Source organism: Saccopteryx bilineata, chromosome 4 (assembly GCF_036850765.1).
Source record: "Saccopteryx bilineata isolate mSacBil1 chromosome 4, mSacBil1_pri_phased_curated, whole genome shotgun sequence".
Taxonomy (NCBI): Eukaryota; Metazoa; Chordata; class Mammalia; order Chiroptera; family Emballonuridae; genus Saccopteryx; species Saccopteryx bilineata.
This window is the reverse complement of record NC_089493.1, coordinates 41427889-41439401: the sequence shown is the minus strand read 5'-3', so window position 1 is coordinate 41439401 and position 11513 is coordinate 41427889. Positions and strand designations below refer to the sequence as shown.

The 11513-nt window shown below is 45.1% G+C and overlaps 1 protein-coding gene across 4 annotated transcripts in view; it reads left to right on the top strand.

Moving 5' to 3' along the window:
* The first annotated feature begins 917 nt into the window (after positions 1-917).
* The window catches only part of DAAM1 (dishevelled associated activator of morphogenesis 1), a 168511-nt gene continuing 157915 nt past the window's right edge, over positions 918-11513 (top strand). Inside the window, exon 1 of one of the 4 annotated variants that reach the window (XM_066272980.1) lies at positions 918-1213. Coding sequence is in view for 2 of the 4 variants with exons in the window: in XM_066272978.1 (XP_066129075.1) it covers positions 1445-1564 (120 nt within the window). In the remaining 2 variants the exon portion in view is untranslated. The other 3 variants (XM_066272981.1, XM_066272978.1, XM_066272979.1) reach the window with 3 other exon arrangements.

Sequence of the window (11513 nt, the reverse complement as noted above, 5' to 3'; positions counted from 1 at the left end):
TGAAAAATACCACGGAGATATTTTACGTATTAAAAATAAAATCTTCCTGAAGGTACAGGATTCTGATTCACACCTTTTCCTCACCTTTAAATAAGCATTTATGTGTATTAAGATCATGGCAGTTCTTGAACAGCACGCTGTTTGGTTTAGGTAGGTCATTTAACAATATATGAAGTTAAAAGTATGGGTACAGTGTTATGGATTTAAAAGTACATGTGTATGCATATATGCCATTTATGAAAACTTTAGAAAAGGATGTCTTCCTGGGAGTTGAAAGCCACTAGAGCGGGAAGTCTGCTGCAGGGAAGAACAAAAGCATGGCTGCGCGATAACATTATCTCAGCAGCAGCAGCAGCAGCAGCAGCAGGAGGAGGAGGCTCCGAGGGAGCGTTGCGGCGACTGTCTTGTCTATTACACTGCATTTTTATTAGTGACAGCTTCCGTTATTCTGTCAGCTCAGCCAACTAAGCTATTCCTCGCGAACTCCGTTAAATGGGAGAAGAGAAGACAGAAAGGTAAATTGGCCCAAGTCTGGCACTCGGGGATTCATTTCTCTCCTTTGGGGTGGGCTTCGCCTCATCTTCAGGGACGTAGGGGAATTCCAGGACTGCATTTAACCCAGAAACCTGTGCGTCCTATTAATTAGTTGCTACGCCTAGGGAAGGCACAGTGAAAGGCTTAATCTTATTTTTTCAGTTGGGGCCGACAGAGCAGGGTTGGTTGGTCAAAGCTGCCTGGCCAGTACACACCAGCCCTGGACCCTTCGGGGACCTCAGAGCCCCCCACTGGCCGAGTAGAGGTCAAATCAAAGAGCACGACCGCAGGGTGCCCACCGCTCCTGTCCGCGCTGTCTGCAGCTTAGCTTCTGAACGACCACCGCTAACACTGCAAGGCTGGAGGGCGGGGTGGGGGCGGGACTAGGGGCGGAGACAAAAAGACCGAGACACGCGTCGGGAAGTGTAGTTCTGCCAACCCCGGGAGCGTAGGGACCGGGCCTCTGCTTGTGAAGTTGAGACTACAACTCCAAGGAGTCTGCGGGCTCGACAGGGAAGTCCATGCGCAGTGGGCGCCACATTGTATCCTATCAGTGGAGGAGAGGGTGATGTCACCTGCGAGTTGGTAACCTACGAGCGGCTGTGAAGGAAACTGTTTAACCGGATCCCATTGTACCCCGACCGCAGAGCCGCCTTTCCAGCATGCAGGGGCTGCTCAGGTAAGGGTGATGCGCCTCCTCCCTCGCTGCACTCATTCATTAAGTGGCACCGCGCGGTGGCGCGAGGGTGGGCGCGCTTCTCCCGGCTGGGCGCTGGTTTCGCGGCGCGCCCTCCGGCTGCCTCTCCGGAGCTCCCGGACCAGTAGGTAAATATTAAACCCGTCCTTCAGGTTGGGTCTGGGTGGGAACAGGACCTAGATAACTCCCGGCTGCCAAACTAGATTTGGGAAAATGGCTGCAAGCGCGGCGCAAAGCAAAGCGAACCCAGAGGAAGACGCCCCCGAGGATGAGGGTCCCTCCCTCCTTTCTTTCAGAGGCTCTCGGATGCCAAGAGAGCCGGCAGGGTACCAGGTACAGAAGCCTCGTTGCAGTCACCTGGGGGCTGGGGCGCTAGGGGTCGTGGCCTCGGCTGCGGTCACTGCTGCTGTCCAGAGCGGCTGGCCGGGGAGGTTCCGAGAGGGAGAATCCTGGGGCGTGGAGGATTCGGAGGTCGCGACAGGGAAGGAGGGACTTTGAGCAGAACCCGCACTACCCCTGGCATCTTCACTTATTCGAAAGGGATGGGCTAACTGTAATTCAGGGAAAGTTGTAAGCTGAAGGTTTCAAAAGAGAAAGGCAGGGAAACCCGCGCTGCGGAAGAAGCAGGGGGTGTTGGCGGACAGCGGCGAGGGGAGGCTGCGCCGCTCGCGGACCCGGTTCCAGGCGCCGAAGAGCGCTCCTGCATCCCGTCCCTCCGAGGAGGGCGCATCTCGGTGCCCCCTGCACTGAATGCTCCCTTGACAAAGAGTACCTGAGCTGGGGGTTTACCTGGAGCCCTGGGGTGGGAGGTGAGAAAGCAGTGGGGGCTGTTGAATAATCTAATGGTAAGGCTCGCTGTGGGGCAGGAGGGCTCGCCAATCGGGTTTTCCCAGCTGATGCCGAAAATCCATCTGCTTGTGATCAGCTTGCTCTCGAATTGAGGACGTACGCCGAGGCCCAAAAACTCTGTTAAGTCCTCTGGATTTCCTTTCCCATTCTTAACACTCTTGTTCTTTCACTTACTCGTCGATCAAACCCTGTTAATGGCTCTGTTCTCAAGTTGCTCACAGCCTGGGTTTGGGGTGTTCTGGGCCTAGGTATAGATAGATACCTACGGCCTATTTTCCCCAACCCCGCCCCCCTTTGCCCCGCTGCCATCTCCATCTGCAGGTGAGCATCAGGAGCAAATACCACCTTTCACCGTTTTGCTGCCATTAAACTGGTAGTTTCTTGAGGCTGGAGAAGGACCTAGTGAATCGAAGCGGAGTTTGTCTGCAAGATGAATCTCGTTGCCATGGCGACTCCTGCCGTCGGAATCTTAACTGCTCTCACTGCTGTTTCAATTCGATGTGGCTCTGCGGGCAGCTGGGAGGGAGTGGCCAGTGAGTGTGGTCAAATGCTCGCCTTGGGCCCAGCTGCTTTCTCCTCCTCACCGGTTTCGCAGCCCAGGGGCTCTCTCCATTTTCGTGTAAATGGCTTGGACACAGTTCTTAGTACTTTCCCTCTCATAGTGCCCATACCTTGTCTCTTTACTTCCCTCTCCAGAAATAATTGTTTGGAGTCCTGAGCAGACTCTGAAAATTACAATGGAAAGATCTCTTTCCCCTTTCAGGCTAGCAACTTCATTTTTCTGTACTGTGTATTATAGTGTTTGAGGTGGCTTTCCCAAGGAGAGATCTCTCTATTCTGCTTGAAGAGAGCTCCTTGACCACCAGCAATGATCCTCAATTTGACCTAGGTGCAACTCAGAGTTTTTAGTGACAGTTAATAACTGAAATTGAATTCTGAAAGGCACTGCCAACCCTTGTGGTTCTGATAAAATCTAAAAGCCTGCTTAGAGGATGCAGGCCCTTAAGAGGGAAGCGTACTGGGCTGGGATCTAGGAAGCCAGCCTTATCCCACACCTATGCTGGCTATGTCATTACTGGCTACCCACTCTGAGGTTAACCTTTTACCTCTGGGGACCTCTATCATGGATGATGTGGGGAGAAGGGTACAGAAGGTTTCCTAAAGTTGATTCTAGATGTAAAAAATCTTATGACTCTAAGATGAACTTGGTCATTGTCTTTTATTTTCCTCAGAGAAATCTGAAGATGAGAGTTTAAACCCAGCTTCTAACACTGTGGCATTGAGTTACTATTTCTGAGCCTCAGTTGTATAACAAATAACATGGTGAGTCTTTAAAGTAGACGAGGCAGCCATGTTACTATTTATAATATAATTTCTAATACTACTATGTACTATTATCCCAGTATCTGGACTTTTATGTTAGAATTAATTGTTTAGGTTTTGCCTTTTTTGAATGCAGTTATTTGCAACTTAATTGCATTAAGTGTAATTGATTACACAAATATTTATTTCCTCTTCTGCTTTCATTTTATACCAGGGTATATTATCCCACATATTGCTATTAAGGGGGGAAAGTATATATCTGTGGGTGTCTATGCATGTGCATTTGTGTGCCATTAAATTTTTGGGGATGTGCCAGGTGGTTGACATACATCAACTCATTTTAAGTAGATAGATACTTCCCCAGAAGGAAACGGGATCAGAAGTTGTCACTTACTTTTTATTTTTGTCCAAGATTAACACGGATTGAAACAAAAATCTCCTTTATCTGTTTCCCTATAATTCTGACACCAATTCCAATGTATGGGGGATTTCCGACACTCTTCTAAGTAAGAGGCCTGTGGGGGGCGGGGAGTAGGCGTACAGACAGAGTCCTGCATGCTCCCGACGGGGATCCACCTGCATGCCCACCAGGGGGCGATGCTCTGCCCCTCTGGAGCATTGCTCTGCTGCAGTCTGAGCCATTCTAGCTCCTGAGGCGGACGCCATGGAGCCATCCTCAGTGCCTGGGCCAACTTTGCTCCAATGGAGCCTTGGCTGTGGGAGGGATAGAGAGAGAGAGAGAGAGGAAGGAGAGGGGGAGGGGTGGAGAAGCAGATGGGTGCTTCTCCTGTGTGCCCTGGCTGGGAATTGAACCTGAGACTTCCACATGCCAGGCGGATGCTCTACTATTGAGCCAACCAGCCAGGGCCTCATTTAAGCTCTTTGAGGACAGGGTCTTTGTCTTGTCTGTCCCTGTCTCTCCAGCATTTCAATCAGTGCTTATCTATGTAGGAACTTAATAAATATTTATGGAATTGATATCAAGTAGTAGAGCCATGATTTGGAGATCCAAGATCTTTAGCCTTTCCACTGATAGTTCTGTCACCAATTGTAATATTCCTCTTAGCATTCTGTCAAGCAGTTTCATCTCAGCATAAACCAAAACCTCTGTAGCATGTGACTTAAAGTATAACACGCCTTCCATGTGTTTGAAATAGAGACATAATTTGTAATCATTTGCTTTTGGAATACGTTCACCCATATAGAATTTTTTACCCTATAATTTTTTCTTTTAATTTATTGATTTTCGAGAGAGGAAGGGAGAGAGAGAGAAAAACAGAGAGAGAGAGAAACATTGATGTACTGTTCCTCCTCTTATACATCCATTGGTTGACTTATATGTGCCCTGACTGGGGATTGAACATGCAACCTTGGCATATTGGGAAAAGGCTCTAACCAACCCAGCCACCTGGCCAGGTCCTCTATAATTCTAAATATAATTCTTACTACCCCAAATCAGACATTTCTTGATTTCTCTCCATTCTACTCTCCTTGGCCCAGATAACTTTCCCAGGAGGTGTGAGACAGGAGAACAGGGAGAGACACCAAGACAAAGATACCTAGAGGCTTTTGCCAGGTCATCAGTGGCCCCTGGGGCACCATTTGGGTAGAAGAGCTAGACACTAGTGCTCTCACCTGGGATGGGGTTGTTCCTTAAACAGGATCAGTCGTTCTCTGGGCTGCCTGACCTGAGAGAGAAACAGAGTGGGAAACATTCGTCCAATATTTGTAACATTCTGTTTCCATCTGGTAAGTCGGGTTGTGTGGGTTTTCAGAAGTATAAATTAGTGAGGGGGTGTGATAGTGAAGAGGGTGTGGTGGGTCATGTCCTTGGATGGCGCTTACAGGAGCTCAGTGAGTAGGTGCCAAGGAATTTGAATCTTGGCTTTCTTGCTTTGTGGACACGCTCTGGGTGTTAAGAATGTGTGTGTTGTGTCTCGTGTGGTTTTATTTGAGCTACTTTGTTTAGAAGGCTGCTTTTGTTGTTGGTAGTATGGTTATCAGAATAAATAAGGTGTTTTCTAACAAAATATAGTTAACATTGAGGATGTTTCATTTTGTAAATATTTGGGGGAAGGTATTAAGAGTGAGTGGCTTTGGTTTGAGAATCTTGAGTTATTCTGTGAAATCCCTTAAGTTACAGCTGTTGGATCGGGAAAAGAAGCTTTTCCAACAAAGTTTGATAGTGCTGAGAACCTTGAGTACTTGGTTTGGGAAACAATCACAGAGCTTGTAACTTCTGTGGGGCCCTCCCTGGCTTTGTTGTGCTCCCAGTACTTCCAAGTGTCAAAGTGTATCCCTTACATTGCAGGAAACAAAGCAATTTTGCCAAGTTACATTAGCAGACTTGTTTAATGTCCAGAGGGGGCACCAGTCAAAATGAAAGTTCTTCTATTTTGTTTGTGCTTTTTCTTTGAATGAGTGTGGACTACTGTCACTTATTTGGCATTATGTATTCTAACTTGGTAATGGAGGGAAACTTCCAAATAAACATATATTTTAAACACTCATAAACATCAGTTTTTAGTGGTTTTCCCAAGTTGAGAGGCAACTGATAGCGCGGGTAACATTTAAGAAATCAATAAGGAGAGCAGTTTCCATATGTTGGCAGGGCAGAGTGGGGCAGGCCGGGCCTGAAGATACTTCTCCTGAAGTTATATTCACTTAGCAAGTGTACTGTCTCTTTATGTAGGTCGTGCAGAAAGTGGCCGGGAGCCGCTGATAGGGATTGGAGTTGAAGGATGGATCTGCCCCGCCCTCCCAGCTTACTCCATGCCACCGCTTAGCATACCCACTGAAAGAGGGACAGATACAGATGAGATGCCAGTTGATTTTGGTGACCTACATACCACTTTAGCAGACTATTTCTGCAGGGGAGGGGGGGAAGAAAGAAACAACTATTTCCCTTTTTATTTTCTGGCATTCTTTCCACTGTCCTAGGAACATAGACCTGAGCATTCAGAGTGAGTTCACATTCATAGTACAAGTCGAAAAAGGAGTTAAGTGGAAAAGCCTAGGAGCACAGCAGCAAACATACAAGCCACCCTCCCTGTTGAACTGAAGTTACCAAATACACCCTCAGCAGCTTTGGCGAGCTTCTTTTCCTTGTTGATGATGAAGCACGCCTGGTTTTTACCTCTGCCTGGGAACTTCTGCAGCAATGGCTCCCTCAGCCTTACATTCTCCGTGTGCTTCAGATCTGGCTGGCATGCTACCACTTCCAGGAAGCCCTCCCTGTCTACCCGTTAGCTTTCACCAGCCACCTCTGCTCCTTGCTCCTTAGAGCCCTGAGCCTGACCACACAGCTTAACACTGACAGCTAATGTGGTTCTAATAGTCAAGGTATGTGAGGTGTTTACCTTACCTTGTGCTAAGCCCTTCCTAATACTTTACATGAGCTTAACCATTGCCTCCTCACAACTGTATAAAGAAGGTCCAGCACTATTATCACCATTTTATAGGTGAGGAAACTGAGGCATGAAGAAGTTAAGGAACTTGCCTAGCTCAGGTCACATAGCTGGTAAGGAGCAGACGAGGTCCGGGACCCAGGCAGTCTAGTTCTTTACACCCTACCCTCTCTTCTTGCCTCTAGTTTTCCCATATATTCTTTCCTCTCCATCAGTTTGGGGGAACTACAACTACCTTTGCATTTCTTAATCCTGACACAGTACTGGGTCAATAAATGCCGGTTTGATTAAGAGTAAAAACGATTCTACACATAACGGTATCTTACAGTCTGATTTTTTCTGGAGCAGAAAATATTACAAGAAATTAAAAACATTGCATTTGCTTATTTGAGTGATAAAGTGATAAAACTTTCAAACTCCCTCCTGTGTGCATGTGAAGGATAGGCAAAGTGTTTGAAACAGGAAACGCTCTTAATATTCCAAATCTATTTGGAGCCTGTCCAGTGTTAGACCCTCTTTATTAACTGAGATAACTTTTCAGTAGGCTGAATCCCTTATCTGAAGAAAGCCTTTCTTATCCAGAGCAGGGCCACCAGAGCCTGCCTTGAGAGTTAAGACTCCCATAACTTCTTAGCTTCCCTCTTCCCCGTTGTCTTTTAGCATAAATTGTAAAAGCTCTTTTGAAAAGAAAAGAATGAAAACTTGAGCAGGAGTCAAACATGAAATCTGATATTGGCTATCCTTAGATACTAAACTAAGCCTCCCCCTCCCCTACACACACACCTCAAAAGAGAGACTTTTATTTATTTTTACAGTGGTACAAGTTTGGTGCCCAATATACAATTGCAATTCTTCTAAACCATAGTCACTATTGTGAATTAAATGTGGAAAACTAGGGAAGTAAGTTCAATTTCCAATGTAGTTGGTGTGATTTCCTGACTTACAATAGATCTTTTCCTTTTGGCTTAAAACTGGATATTGTGCCACTTTGATAATATTTAATGAAGACAATTCACTAAAACACAAACCGTGTCATTCAGGGAAAGAATAGGAAAGTGTGCCCTAATAGCATAGTGCAAGGGAAGGAAAATAAAAACAAAAGACTTGTTAGTCATTAAGTTACTCAAACATAATATTCATTCACCAGACATTGATTCCAGAAACTTTTCATTCTTTTATTCATCTTGTTACACTTCCTAAGTATGTCATTCACCTTTAGTAATAACCTGAGCTCATTCTGTTCTATATATTGCACCAGGATTGGAGTTGAAGGTTACTTGTGTTTCTGCCAGGTACACAATTAAGGTCACCTATTAAATAGGACTTTGTCCTTTCATTTCTAAAAAAAAAAAAAAAAAAAAAAAAGGCTGTGAAGTTGGCTAATGTTGCCCATCTGATGGACTTTCTGAATTTAGACTTCCAAGAGTAGATAGCCCAGATCCAAGCATTGGGCATTGTCTGGGCAACAGAGATGCCCATCTTTTGTTTTTGAGATGGGTTCTTATATTCTGGCTTGTTGGCTAAGGTCAGTTTGTTACTGACGTACAAACCAGGTCAAGGGCATGGGTTAGCTTTGACTTGTTTGGAGTCACAAACTGTACCTGTAATCCTAGTCAACTTTTTTTTTTTTAAACTCATCATGCTCTTGGCTACAAAATAGAGTAGACAGTACACTGTAGATACATCAGTGCATGGCCATCATCACTACGGACAAAAATGATGTCATATTTTAAAATGAACTGATAGGGGTCTTAGTGTTTTCAGGCCCCATGAGTTAGGGGCAAGGCTTTGCTAACTTTGCCACAGAACTGTATGCTTCTGACCGGTGTCCACCAGTGAAGGGCACGTCAAGACCTTGTCAAGGCCCCATAAGCCTCGGTCTTTTCCCTTTTGGGGAATACGACTGAAGTCATTAGAGTGTGTTAGTGCCACATCTGGGCTTCACTCGTCTTTCATGAAACTTCTGCAGATACGCACTCTAGACAGAGCATGAGGGATGGTGGTCGTATGTGTCTAGAAGTAAGTTTGTATTTGTTCCATAGAGATTTGGTGAAACCAAGCAGTGACATGTCTAGACACAAACTAGAACCTGTAGTTCTGTGACAAGGTTAGACTCCGGGCCCTCCTAAATGCTGAGAATTTATTACAAAATATTGTAAAAAGTTAAAGAAAATGGTATTTGATAAAACAAATTTAACCATTTCAAGTAATTTTTGCATTCTCTACTTTATTCTATTTTTTTTTTTTACAGAGAGAGTCAGAGAGAAGGAAGAGAGGGACAGACAGAAAGGGAGAGATGAGAAGCATCAATCATCAGTTTTTCGTTGTGACACCTTAGTTGTTCATTGATTGCTTTCTCATATGTGCCTTGACCGTGGGCCTTCAGCAGACTGAGTAACCCCTTGCTCAAGCCAGTGACCTTGGGTCCAAGCTGATGAGTTTTGCTCAAACCAGATGAGCCCGCGCTCAAGCTGGAGACCTTGGGGGCTTGAACCTGGGTCGTCCGCATCCCAGGCCAACGCTCTATCCACTGTGCCACCGCCTGGTCAGGCTCTACTTTATTCTTAATAGTTGGTAAAATTGTGGATACAGAAAATGTCCTATGGTTCTAGATGATGTAAATTATTTAGGATTTTGTTTAACCCTTTGAGTAGTGAGTATTTTCATGCTCACTGACCCCTGGGAGTGCGGTTTGTTTTTTCCAAAAAATAGAATTAGTTCCAGTTATAGTTTTATTAACTTAAAATCATGTTTGTTTGATAACCAATTTATGGAAACAAGAAGAACATACATTTGCCTTTTTTACATGTTGCCTTACACTTTTTAAAAATAAACCGATTGTACTCTATGGTCAGGAGGCACGAGGACGTATGTGAATGTTCGTACTATTCAAAGGGTTAAATGCATTTATAATTACTCCTTGTTAGTAATTGTTATCTGATTTAGGATGATGGTGGCAAAAGAAACAACAGTAACATTTATTTGTTTCCAGTACGGTTTATGTGTGGTAATGGTGATGACATCGGTGGTGGTCCTGGTCCCATCTGCCCGCACCTCCAAGGACTCAGTGGTAATGCAAACTGAAAGTCAGGATGTGAAAGGAATCATGCTGGACGCTTGAAGCTGATGGCTGAAATTGCATCACGTTTGCAGAAGGTTAAAGGAATAGCCTATTATTATATTTTTGTTTTTCAAAGCATGAGTAGAGATCGGATTGGAGTGAGAAACCTCTAGGACCTATTCATTTGGGGCTTGATATTATGTGAGTAGCTGACACTTCCGACTATAGAAGTTCTAGGAACTGTGACAAGAAACTACCTTGCTGGCCACATTTTCTACTAAGAAGTTGATTTAAAAATTTTAAAAATAGATGTTGTTTTCAGGTTGACCCAGTTTCTTTTCAGGCTGTGGCTTCCTCTCTTCCACACTCCACCTTTTCCTCCTCCACCTCGGATTGTAATTTGGAGGACCAGTGAACTGCCTGCCTCCTTGCCATACTGCTCTCTCCGCCTCCCTGTGGGCAGAGGGAGGCTGTCTCCAGGCTGCCAGGTTCCATAGAAGGGGAGCCACAGTCTCTTACCTTCCAGAGAAGCACATCTTTCCCCTTAACCTCCTAACTGAGGATAGGGAACTGTCTGGCAGCCAAGAGGGGAAGGTTTACATTTTCATTCTCCAGCACTCAGATTGTTTTTCTGATGGAACAAGTTGGGGGGAAGTAGGTGGAAGGGAGGACAGAGGGAGTTACTGGGTTTCACTTATCTTATCATGCGCTTCCCTCTGGATTGCCTTTGTTTATCCTGTCTCTTCGGGCCAGGAATTCCTCCCGCAGAAGCATGCATACACGTGGGGATAGTCTGATGGCGCTTCCTTCTTGTGTTCCTGCTGACTTGGCTTTCCTCTCTACAGCCCGATCTGAAAGAAAGGAGGCCTGGAGATACTTAACCTGCTTTGAATATTTCTGTTAGGTGGAAAAGAGATCTGAAAACTGACTTGGGGCAAACGTGCTAATGACTTTTCTGATGAAGAAAGGATGATGCTGAGTAGGTTTAAACTTAACCTATAACTTATGTATGTCAGTAGAGAGCTTAGTCACGAAGGTTTGACACCTTGAATGGAATCCCTTCCCTTCTGGTTGCTGCTCTGCAGTTGCACAGAGGAAAAAGATACCCCAACCAGTCGATTTTACGTTTCTATTTGGGTAATCTTGGCAATTCCTTTAAACATCCTGGACCTCTGTTGCTTTGTCTGTGAAACTATGTGAAAACTAAAATTTTATGAGAAAGGTATTGTTTTAAAATAATGACCTCCCTTTTGTGGCCTTGTGTATCATTGGCGTCATAGCCACTGGGTTTCTCTAGAAGGGAGGTCGATTGTCCCTGGCTTTTAGCACAACCCTGTTCTTGGCTGGAGCTAAAATCTTAAGGCATGATTTGTAGTTTGTTCCTAACCAAACAGCTTCCACTCGCCTTTCCCAGTGCTGGTGCTCAGAAAGGCCCGTGTGAAGGGGCTAGACAGGGGGAGTCAACCTTTTTATACCTACCGCCCACTTTTGTATCTCGGTTAGTAGTAAAATTTTCTAACCACCCACCGGTTCCACAGTAATGGTGATTTATCAAGTAGGGAAGTAACTTTACTTTATAAAATGTATAAAGCAGAGTTATAGCGAGTTAAAGCATATAATAATAATTACTTACCAAGTACTT